Source organism: Podarcis erhardii (assembly GCF_964252035.2).
Source record: "Podarcis erhardii genome assembly, chromosome: 13".
NCBI classification, from domain to species: domain Eukaryota; kingdom Metazoa; phylum Chordata; class Lepidosauria; order Squamata; family Lacertidae; genus Podarcis; species Podarcis erhardii.
Window position 1 is genome coordinate 37,586,482 of NC_138502.1, and position 12,093 is coordinate 37,598,574.

At 44.1% G+C, this 12,093-nt stretch overlaps 1 protein-coding gene across 3 annotated transcripts; it reads right to left on the reverse strand.

Moving 5' to 3' along the window:
- Nucleotides 1-875: 875 nt before the first annotated feature.
- LOC309327987 (vomeronasal type-2 receptor 26-like) lies at nt 876-12,077 on the reverse strand. Of its 3 annotated transcripts, XM_081837735.1 has the most exons (7): nt 11,982-12,077; nt 11,456-11,581; nt 10,233-10,524; nt 7,383-8,240; nt 3,232-3,459; nt 2,059-2,185; nt 876-1,774 (listed from the first exon to the last, which is right to left on the reverse strand). In XM_081837735.1, the coding sequence occupies exons 3-7, from the start codon at nt 10,518-10,520 to the stop codon at nt 879-881; spliced, it is 2,397 nt and encodes a 798-aa protein (XP_081693861.1). In that variant the 5' UTR covers nt 10,521-10,524; nt 11,456-11,581; nt 11,982-12,077; the 3' UTR covers nt 876-878. The 3 variants fall into 3 exon arrangements, with proteins under 3 accessions (XP_081693861.1, XP_081693860.1, XP_081693862.1); XM_081837734.1 differs by having other exon boundaries at nt 11,456-12,066; XM_081837736.1 differs by lacking the exon at nt 3,232-3,459 and having other exon boundaries at nt 11,456-12,066.
- Between the last annotated feature and the right edge of the window lie 16 nt (nt 12,078-12,093).

Consider the following 12,093-nt stretch of genomic DNA (forward strand, 5'->3'; position numbering starts at 1 on the left):
TGCTAAAATGGAACACACAGGATGAAACGGTTAAATCAGCTATGATTAAGTGGGCACAAGATATTGGTCATGATATTATGTTTGCTGACTGGGAGCAGTTATGGACCACAGGTATTAAATTTACGGCATGTAGTGCCTTGAAAGAGAATATAATGAAAATGATCTATAGGTGGTACATGACCCCAGTCAAGCTTGCAAAGATATATCATCTGCCCAATAACAATTGCTGGAAGTGTAATGAATGCGAAGGAACTTTTTATCATCTTTGGTGGACCTGCCCGAAGATTAAGGCCTACTGGGAAATGATCTATAATGAAATTAAGAAAATCCTTAAGTGGACATTTGTAAAGAAACCGGAGGCTTTTCTCTTGGGCATGGTAGGCCAAATGGTTCTAAAGAAAGATAGAACATTTTTTATGTACGCAACAACAGCAGCAAGAATTCTTTTGGCGAAGTATTGGAAGACTAAAGAATTACCTACTCTGGAAGAATGGCAGACCAAGGTGACTGAATTTATGGGACTGGCAGAGATGACCGGCAGAATCCGTGACCAGAGGAGAGAGACAGTGGAAGAAGACTGGAAAAAATTCAAAATCTATCTTAAAAATTGTTGTAAAATTTCGGAATGTTAAGATGTCAAGGGATTGGATATAAAGAATTACAGCTGTAAAAATTGAAATTTAAAAAACTTTAAAGAGAATTAAATATAAAAAGGGATGAAGGATTGCTAAAAAAATTTAAAATAAGGATGCAGTGAAGGGGAGGTTTGGGGAAGTCGTGTTATGTTTGTCTGTTTTTTGTTTATGTTGTAAAATTAATAAAAATTACTTTTTTTAAAAAAAGGGAACACCTGTAAAATTATTATTTTTCGCTCTCATTCAGTTTCTAATTAATTGCCCTCTGGTGTTCTGGTCAGGCCTCAGCATAATAATGTAGCATTTGGGAGCAAAGATGGAACCCATCAAGCCAGCACTGGAGGCCAAGATGGAGAAGATCTCCACAGCCACCATGTGTTTTCCCTTGGTGCTCAGGTACACTGGAACAAAGGAGATCCAAACACTACAAAACAACAACATGCTGAAGGTGATAAATTTGGCTTCATTAAAGCTGTCAGGCAGTTTCCTGGCTAAAAATGCTACAGCAAAACTGACAATGGCCAGGAAGCCCATGTAGCCTAAGACACAGTAAAACAGGGCAGCTGACCCTTCATTACATTCCAGAATGATTTCTCCCGTCACATAAAGCTTGTCAAAATGGGGAAATGGGGGAGAGGTTCCCAGCCACACAGTGCAAATACCAGCTTGGATAATAGTACAAGTCAACACAATGGCACTTGCCACTCTTTTCCCTACCCATTTCCTCATTCTGGAACCTGGTTTGGTGGCCACAAAGGCCAAAACAACGGTGACGGTTTTAGCCAACACACAAGAAACAGTCACAGTGAAAACGACACCAAAAGTCATTTGTCGGAGCAGGCAGCTCACTCTGTCTGGTTGGCTGAGGAAGATGAAGGGGCAGAGAAAGCAAAGGAGGAGAGACGTGAGGAGAGTGTAGGTCAGATCTCGATTGTTGGCCCTGACGAGGGGTGTGTCTTGATGCTTAGCAAAGATTACTAGGACCAAAAGTGTGAGCAGAAAGAAAAGGAGAGAGAGGAATGCTATGGACATCCCAAGTGGTTCTCCAAAAGTCAGGAAGCTGATTGTCTTTGCAATGCATTGTGTCTGGTCCTTGTTTGGGTAGCGATCTTCTGAGCATCCAGTACAGTCATTCATGTCTGAGGTCAAAAAGAAAAGATTAGATGCAGACTCATCATGTCTTAAAGAGCAACTACAAATTCCTCCAATACGGGCCTCTTAGGATGATATTGGAAATATCTTAGGTATTTCCCAACAAACCAGATACAATGCAATGTGTTTGAACCCCAAGCCAACTAGCATGTGTAGCTACTGGTGCCTCTTACCAGCTTCATCTGGTATGTCAACTGTGGAGATATTTGGATCGGGATGGCCTGGGCACTGTAGTGTGTGGGGGGGGAGGGGGGAGAGTTGTGTCTCTTACCCTTCTGGGAAGCAATCCTTCCGTGGGGACATGGAGCACAATCATAGCAGCAGAATTTCTCCCCCTCCTTCTTTATCTTTCTGGATCCAGGAGGGCAACTTGGGCTACACACAGAATGGGGTGGAACCTGCCCGTTGGAATAAGCATATGAACAGTTTAGCACATATAAATGTACAGTCATACCTCATGTTGCGTCCGTTTCAGGTTGCTTTTTTTGGGTGGCAGACTGCCGAAATCCAGAGGTACTGGAAGGGTTACTGCCAGGTTTCAGCAGTCACACATGTGCCAAAGCGCTAAATTGCACTTTACGCACGCGTAGAAGTACCGAATTGCAACCGGTGCATGCACAGACATGGGTTGTGAATGCTGCGGGTTGCGAAAATGCATCCCGCACGGATCATGTTCGCAACCCAAGCGTCCACTGTATAAGATCTTTTGCTCACATTATCTCAGCTACAATTAGGAAGGCATGACATTCCAAGCATTCTCATTACTGTATGTGCAGTGGGGTTTTAGTATTGACTAAGAGGTGCGAATGACCTCCTTAGAACCAACTAAGGGTGAAAAATACCACTATCCACAACTGGGGGGTGGAGAGGTGCTTAAAATGGCTTTCTTTTGAGCCTCCTTCAGGCACTACAGAAAATGCACGGGGGCTCAGATTGAGGAGTGGCTGAATATTCACCAGCCCTGCACCCAATGTCCAGAAACATCCTTGGTGTACTTGTTCCCCCTCTGATCTTCCTGTGCTGAGTAGGGGGGTGTAAGGAGCAGTCTAACACACATGTATGAACATGCTTAGAAGCCTCTCTGGGATTTGGAACATTGTGTTATTATCACATTTCCCAAATGAAAAGAGGCTTCAGCTGACTCCTTTTAGAAGCTTTCTTCATATTTTCCTGCCAAAGACAAGGAGCAATCAGGGATGTAGTATGAAGACCTAGAAAACGTGCAAATTTCTCATTATGATTTGATCAAAACAATGCTGAACCCAAACGGGTAACAGGTCCTAACCTTCTATTAAAAGAAAACAAAAGCTAAATAAGGATTCCATGTTCCACATGTGCTTCAAGATATGTACCACACTTTGTTAGGAACACACTAGACTCATGATCTGCAATGCAATAATATTTGGTTTACCCACATCTCATGGACATTGCTGCCATTCCTCACCTGGAGAAAACTTTTATGCCACACCATTTTGTCCTCATGAATGGAGAATTGCTTTCCTGGGGGAGCCTCCAGATCTATCTTCCCAACCTTGATTCTCACATAGGAGTTATTTGGGAAAGTGACCAAGTTCGTAATATCAAATCCCGTTTCTAATTCCCTGTTTTCACCAAAAGATACTTTTTCTCCAGCACTGTTGTTAAATGAGACACTCCTAAGAAAGGGGTAAAGCTGCATTGAAAGGGAAACAAAGGAGCACTGAATTAAAGCCCGAATGTCACTCCTTACTGAACTCAGTTTGGGGCAGATAGTCTGCCTGTAAATGGCAGGGATTTTAAAGCTCAGACTAGAGCTTTCAATCTTTTGAAGGGTGGTTTCTAGACCTTTTAAATAAGCTAAAGCACATAGTTCCCTGCTGAACAAGAAACAATGAGAAGGGCTGAAGCCACAGGGTGGAAGCTTTTGATTGCAGATGCAGTAGCCCCAAAAAGTCTCAATAACATCTTGCCATTCCACTCTGGACTGTCTTGCACAACAAATTCATCATAAAAGGCACTGAATTCATTGTTGCCCACTTCACTACAAGAAACACTGGTGGCTAAAACTCTCCCCTTCCTCCCCTCTCCCTGGTCGGAAGAACCACAGAGCAATTGGAGAAGCCACCAGAATTGCTGGTTTGGTAGGACTTTTCCAACTAACCAATAAGTGTCTTAAAGGCCCCCAATAGCAGCGTAAGCGGATCAGAGCTTGTAAAAGGGAAAGAGCAATGGTGGACCTCACTCCCCCAGCCCCTAAACTGTGAGATGAAAGCATCCAAAATGCTAAGGAAAGGCTTAATGCTCACAAGGGCTAGAGAACCCTGTGATGTCCTTTGCGGGAGGCACTTATTTCAGTTGGTACAATTATGGCAGTTATGTAATATTTATTCAAATTTTAGAGGTTACAAAAAGAAACAAAAAAGAAAACAAAACAGTACATAAAAGCAAGTCACATCCAAGAAAAAGTAAAAAAGCAAAAACAGATAAAAAAGAAGAAAAATTAAAAATACATACAATCATGAAAGAAAGAAAAAAGAGCAAGTCACACCTTTACATACAGTGGTGCCCCGCAAGACGAACGCCTCGCAAGACGGAAAACCCGCTAGACGAAAGGGTTTTCCTTTTTGGAGGCGCTTCGCTAAACAAATTTCCCTATGGGCTTGCTTCGCAAGACGAAATGTCTTGCGAGTTCCTGCGGGTTTTTTCCCCTTCCCCCCCCTTTTCCTAAGCCGCTAAGCCGCTTATCAGCTGATCCGCTAAAAGCCGCTAAACCGCTAATAGCGCTAATCCGCTAAGCTGTCAATGGGCTTGCTTCGCAAGACGAAAAAACCGCTATACGAAGAGCCTCACGGAACGGATTAATTTCGTCTTGCGAGGCACCACTGTATTTTTCTTATTTCCTTGACCTCCTCACACCTCCCCTCTTTGTATTCTAGTTCAGATAGGTATTTCAGCAAATCCTTCATCTTTGTTCTTATCCTAATAATTTATCTTAATATACTGTAATTTTCATTCTCTCTTTCACCAATTATCCATCCATTTTTACTTTATTTAATCTTATTTCTCATTAAAACTGATATATTTAAACTTATTCTCTTAAGACGTTTCCCCTAGGGTCATAAAAATTTCATTCCACGATTTTTCCATCTCTCATTATTATTATTTTTAAATCTATATATATACACTTTAAATTCCCAATTTTCTTCCACCATCTCCCTCCCCGGTCTCGGCCCCTACCAACAGTTCCATCAACCTCCAGCAGTCCATCAGCCTGGAGATCTTAAATCCGAGGCTCTTAACTCTTCTTCATGTCCCATCTGCCGATCTTCTTGATAATCTTTGGTGCTAAAAAGCAATTCTCGGGGGGGCTCCAACCCAACGATGGTCATATTCCTTCTTAACAGGTCTGCCAGATTTCCATAGTTAAGGGTAGGGCCCATAAAGTATTCCAAATCTTGTTTCACACTTCTTCCAAGTCCAAAGGCCCCAAAAACTCCTATCTCCTTCTGGCACAAATTCATATCCCAAAAGTCATTTGATCCCCACATAAGGTGATCTCTCCACCTTTCATTTTCCAGATCATGCCAGGCTCCCATCTTCAAAAACTGGCTTCTCCTAATTACAGCCATATAAGGCCTCAACTTATAATCCTCCATTTGCCTCTGTAGGGTTAAAGTTCCCCCTTGTTTATGCTCCACAACAGCAACTTTCTCCTTCTCTAGTTCCTCAGTTTGTTCAGTTGAAAAAAATTCCTGTGCCGGATTCTTAGCGACTTCTATGATGACGCCCACTTTTGTTCCCAAAGTACCAACACTGGTAGCCATGGCATCTAACTGTCCATGCAGCTTTCCCAACAGATAAAATGTCCTATTCAATACAGACGCTACTTCTTTCTCAACCAACATTCTTGAGATGTTCAAGAACAAAGCTGGTTTCTCAGAGCCTTTATCTTAAGAACCAACTTCCCAGCTGCATTCTTGTAACAATGTCCCAGAACTCCCTCTAGAGGGAAACAGTCTCCATTTATCAATCCTTTCCAGCACAGTCCCAAAAGTAAATTAGTAACAATTCCAATTACCTTTCCTTCTTTTTAAACACAGAAGCGGACAATGGAAACAATGTCTTTCTTTTGTATCTTGACAGCTAGCTGTCAAATTTGTCTGTTCACCATCGATGGACTCGCAGACCGCTCCCAGGTTCAGAGACGTGGCGCTTCGATTCCTAAATTTTCACCTTCTCCTGCAGGCTTCCCCTGCTTCCAAAGGAGGTATTAGTAATAGTTTCAATCAGTGGAGTTTTAATCCTTTACGTAGGGCTTTCCAAGACCTTAGTTAACAACTTCTTTGCTTCAATCTATTTACAGAAAGGGGAGGTGGACTTCCTGTTTAAACCTTCCCCGTTCAATGCCAAATTAAACTATTTTAAAAGTCCAATTTCCCGTTCTACTTCCCATTGTTGTTTGAAATCCAATTGTCCACAGGAAAAAGTCAGCGCTCTCCGGCAACGGCTGTGCGGCTTCACTCCGTAAAAATAGTGGTCGATTCAAAACACCGCGCCACTCACCCCACATCGCTTCGGACCCCCGAAAAAGGGTTTCCCTGCGAGTAGGGGAGGCGCTCCTGGTGTCAGCCGAATCCCACGTTCCCAGGCTTCCTCCGCCTGGGATTTTTAAGGGGTCTCCGCCTTCGCCGCGGCGGCCAAACCCGGTTTTCACGGAGCGGGTTCCTCTGAATCAGAGGAATTCTGCCATTGCCGATGGCGCTAACCCGGAAGTCCCAATTATGGCAGTTATGAACAGTCTTAACAGAGCAGCAGTTATGTTCTGTTACGCTGCTGCCTGTCTCAGAGTTAGTCAGTCTGTAGCAGTTTTTGTCTTAGATTCAAATCTATGTAAGATGTATTGGTAACATAAGGAACACCTGCCTGTTTGGTATATTTAATCTAACCCATGCAAGTACACTGAATAAAAGTTATTCTCTGTATAAAATGTAAAAGAGAGTCCATTGCATAGTTTTTATAGGAGGGGAAAGGGAACTACTTAAAGGGTCAAACAACCCAAGCTCTCTTCCACATGACTCTGTAAATAGGAACTAGTGTTTAATTCCTACATAAACGATCAGAGAATGAGGTCTATTTCCTGGCAAATGATATCTTCCTTTTTCAAATCCCTGTCTGCAATGGCTTTGCAGTTCTGACAGACACCGTGGGCAATGAGGAGAGATGGGATCTCGCCCACAACCTCGGCCCTCCAGATGTTTTGAGACTACAGTTCCCATCATCCCTGACCACTGGTCCTGCTAGCTAGGGATCATGGGAGTTCTAGGCCAAAAACATATGGAGGGCCGAGGTTGAGGAAGCCCGACTTACAGTCACTTCCAATATATTGCGTCTTGGAAAAACCATCAAATTTATTTCTCAAATTCTCTATAGGGAAAATGCAAAAGAGCCACACTGAGCGTTTATTGCAGAGAAAGAAGGAATTAATAAGAGAGACTGAAGAAGAGACTGAAGTTGAATGAGAGAAGTGCTGTATGGTTATCTATACTAATTTTCAGGGCACTGTTGCACATACCCCTGGACATCATGATCCTGCCCATGTCAAATGGTAGTCAGTACCTGCCAAGACTGCAGTTTTGGTAGCTCCTGCATCTCTCCTTCCATTGCTGTCCTCTGTTTGGACCTGTGCAACAATGTGTTATGTAAAGCATGTGCCATGGCATAGACAGCATTATAGACACTGTAGCTGTGGCCAGTCATGCTCATCTCAAAATCAGATGAAGGGAGCTCCTCCAGCTTCTCCTCTCCGGTGCAGCTTCCACTGGGCTTCTCCTCCATGTTGGAGTTTGGAAATAAACAGCGAAAAACCAGGGTCCAGAACTGCTTGAGAAAGTCATCTCCATTTTCCTCAAAGGGGTTTAGGAGCTGAAGAAAGGCTCTGAATCTTTGCACCTCACTGGAATGAACTGTAAAGGAGATGGAACCTTGGAAGACTTGCATATCCCATCTTGTTGGATAAGTGGTTCCTATGAAATCAAGCTGAGCAGTCAGAATCCACACTTTCCTCATAGGTGTCCCAGCCACATTTTCTCTTTCCCATTGTGCTAACATTGTTTGTAAGGCAAGTATGGATGCAGAATTCCCACAGAAAATAACAGCACTGGCTTTGCTCTTCACAATCACTTGATTCACTTGGAGATACAGTAAATGAACGTTATTATACTCATAACTAGCTTGGAAAGTTCTCTCTAAGAAGGCCAAGCAAATATGTTTCCTGGAAAGCAGAGGTTGCAGCGTCTGCATACACTTCTCTCCACTCTCATTATTGGCCACAAGTAATCCTACCCACGTCCATGAAAAGTGGACAAGTAACTCAACAATCCCAGTGTACTGATGGTCATCGCTGGGCACCATCCGGTAGAAGGGAGTGTGTCGGCTTTGATCCGTGTTCTGTGGAGCAAAGGAGCCATAACTGAGCTGAAAGGAAATGAAGAAATATAAATTGGTTCATGGATGTAGTAGAAGGAACTCATATGTGGTGTCTGTTCTGTCAAAAAGAGTGGGAGAGAAAATTGCATTTCCCGAGACAGAGACCAGGAGAGGCTGTGTTGCATACATAGCTCCAACCTCCAAGAAAGAGTCATAGACACTGGATTGTAGAAGGATGAGTAACCTCATACCCAGGGCCTTATGCTGCTCTCGGGATACTCCATGAGCTTACCCCCAGGACACATGCCTCACTCATCCTGTGCCACACACCCCTCCAGTTCAGATACTTGGCTAGTATGTGTCTCTCAACAGTAATACTGCCTCTTGCTTGCCTGGATAGAGAGAGGTTGATTTGGAAACATCTGGCGTTTGCATGGCTGAAGTGCAGCCTACTGAACTAGAGGGATGTCCCTTGCCCCAACTACCATCGACATGTGCCCCCCAAAAGCTCACACATGTGGGAACCCAGCCCCTAGCACTGATTTAAGAAGAACGGTGTGCTGGTCCCGTGGGTTAACCGTGAGGCGAGGTCCGAGTCCAGTCCGAGGTCGAGGGTGCAGTATGGAGGCAGTCCGTCAAAGCTGAAGCTGGGTCCAAGGCAGGGAGTTGGGTGAGGTCAGAAGCTCTGGCAGACAAGCAGGACAGGGCGCAGGTAGGAACTAGCTACCAACAATGTTGCTCCCACAACTTGGGACTGGGGCTGGCTGGCTTTTATCTGCCCCAAGGCATAGGGTGGCCCCAGTCCACAGGTGACTCGCCTCTCCTGGCCTGGAGGCAAGCACTCCTCCTGCGTGAACTTAGTTCCCTCCGCCTCTCTGCCCTGAGCCTCTGCAGCTCAGGAGAGGCCGGAGGGTTACTAGACCCAGAGGCCACCTCAGCTTCCCCTGACAGGGCTGAGAGTGGAGCACCTGCAGGCAATGGGTCCTCCATCACCTCAGGAGCCAGAGCAGACTCAGCTGGTCCCTGCACATGAGAATACAGCACAGGTGAGGACCCTTCAGGCTGAAGCCTCAGCCCTAGCTCAGCTGGTTCTGGAGGCGGGGAATCCTGTGCAGGCTGGGATTCCTCAGGTTCAGCCTCCGAGTCCGAATCCCAGGCCATCACAAACGGCCTGACATGGTTGTTCACTTGATACTATGGTAGGGACAGCCCTGGCAGAGGCTATGTTGACATTTTCATTCCACCTTATGGAACAGACATGTCTGTTTACATTCCAGCACGGTATGCTGGGAACTTCTGTTGTGTGTATTGCTTTTGCTTTTGCTGTTCTCTCTGAGACAACATAAGAGAGAGAAATGACATGTTTCTTTGTCCTGATTTATGATTAATAAATCTTTGGTTGTAGTATGCTTCCACAAACCTCAGACCTATTCCATGTGCACAGTTCAATCTGCTGATAGTGTGCCCTGGCTGTGAATCCCAGGTCACTGATTTATGTCGGAGCAGAGGCGATGGTATTCGCACCGGGCCACTGGAAGGAAACGGCCCAGCCGGGGCTAGCCAGCTGGCCTCCCGGCCCTCTGCATGTCGACAGGCTATTCTCTCTTTCCTCCTCATGGAAAGTGTAAAAGGTGACATCAGAGACAACCTTTTGGTCACAGCAACCCATTTGTTGCTCACCAGGCACCAATAATGTTTTCTTTCAGATACAAGGTGAACTTATATAAAAAAAAAATTAGCTATTTATATTTTTTTTATATCTAAATCCTTTAAATATAGAAATCCTCCTAAAGTGACTTACTATTAAATTACGTCTTTAAAACCCAGTGCAATTTTTCTAGAAAAAGAGGTGCTGGAGCCCACCATGAACTTCTGAACTATGTTCTCATAGAATGGCAATGGTGCCCAACATCTTCCGGGTCATGTGGCCAGCAGGACTAAGCCGCTTCTGGCGAACCAGAGCAGCGCACGGAAACGCTGAACACTGGTTAGGAAAGATATTAATTAGTGACCTGTGAAGTGCCCAAATCAGTATTTTACCTGGGGAATCTTGTAGACACCCAACATGGTTGCTATGTAAAGGGATGTTCCAAAGTCAAGTCCCCCAATGACAGCCATCAGATTTTTTTCGATTCCGCACCTGTAGTTGGGTACATATCTGGGATGCATGGAGATAAGGTCCAGAATGGCCCGGTAGGTCATCCTTTTATTGGTGTAACTGTCATAGATGTGGAATCCCAAGGTGATATTAGGCAAGATCGTGGGGTTCTCATTGATCTCCTTGACCGCAAACACCAAAGCCAAAATATGCTGATAGTTCTTAGGCATAATACTGCAATGGATAGTTTTATGGTGTATAACTGAGAGATGTGCAAGACATTGGAAAATTGTTCCTAGGCTAGAATGCTGCTGCTCCTCCAATACGATCTGCTGCTTAGGATGCCCCCCCCCCCCTTTAAGAGCTTTGTATCAATCTTAGCAGAGAACTCTTTTGTTGGTTCAGATCCATTTGAATATGAGGAGAGAGAGGTAGGATAGTAACCAAAATTTCTAGACCTGTGAAACATTTTCAACTTGACATATTTTCAATTTGGGGTGCCATGTGAGTTTGTCATACCCTGGCTTGGAGGAGAACAAATGGGGCTCTAAGAACCCTACTTCAAAGGCAAGATGAGCTTTTAAGATTCCTCACCAGAAACTCTTCTTCGGCTTGGTTTAATATTTAGAAGGGTTCACACCTCTTCTCCAACATTCTATCCCTTGGTAACCTATTCCTATTCTGTAGTGCAGCTGCTCTTAAAAGAGTTTCTACTGAATTGGTTGCCACCCGTTACCCCATTAATAAAAGGCCAGTGCGGTCTAATTTCCATGCAAGCTAACCTGGATGAATGCTAAATAAACATGCCATCTGAATGACTCTAGTCTCCAACTGCAGGAAGGGGTCGCACATTAGAAGGTCAGATTCCTGAGTAAGACTAAAGCTTGGCCCCTCTTAACTAAACACTACCTGGAAAAAAATTGTGAAGAGGAGTGAGGTGACGGGGGAAATCAAGACGAGGCTGTCTCACCTTACCAGCAGTTTCAGATCACCATTTCCCTTCCACTAAGCTAACTCCTCAGTTTTGCAACTAACTCTTATTTCTGCCTTCGCTAGGGAAAAGAAATCCCACTGAAATCATGGGGGCTTGTTTCTGAGTAAGCATGGTTAGCATTTGGGAATCAGAATCGAATGATTCCTTCATGTGTACTTGATTACTACTTACAAGAAAGTACGGACTTGATGGGTGATAAGGATTTCTCTGAAGTCTTCTTTAGCAAAAGAGCCAAAGATATGAGAAGCAAGTCCACCAATTATAAAATCACCAGGCTGATAGAATTCATGTGGAATCCTGAGCAGATGATTGGTGGTGCAACGTTTGTTATATTTGCCCACCACATGTGGCAGAAAGGAGAGAATGGACACAATAATCAGCAGCATACTGAGGCAAATGTTCCTTCTAGTCACACACCTTTACTTCCATCGAGAACATGCCTGTTAGCTTCAGAACCAATCTCACTAGAATCGTTTGCCCTCACACAAATGCCATGTCATTCCACCAATCCACAGATTAAAAGACTGTCTTACAACTCTCCAAGTGAAAAATGAAAATCCTGCCTCTTCCTCTGCCCTCCCCATTGTTTGAAATGGCAGGAAGAGATTTTTTATTACTAAACTTTGACTAGTATTCTCTCCAAATCTATGAGGACCTTATCCAAAGGAGATTCAGTGATGACAAGTGTGATAATTACCAATGAGATAATAACTAGGTGCTATTATTGCCGGGAAGATCGGAAGAATGGAGGAAAACATGTTTTGTGATGTTTCATGAAAAGCCATTTCCATCACACCCCCTGCCCCACA

Coding starts and splice junctions, on each gene's coding strand:
- LOC309327987 (XM_081837734.1), bottom strand. CDS start 11,670: ATGCTGCTGATTATTGTGTCCATTCTCTCCTTTCTGCCACATGTGGTG. Junction 10,525..11,455: donor CATCAAGTCCGTACTTTCTT/GTAAGTAGTAAT, acceptor TATCCATTGCAG/TATTATGCCTAAGAACTATC. Junction 2,186..3,231: donor GGCATAAAAGTTTTCTCCAG/GTGAGGAATGGC, acceptor TCCAACGGGCAG/GTTCCACCCCATTCTGTGTG.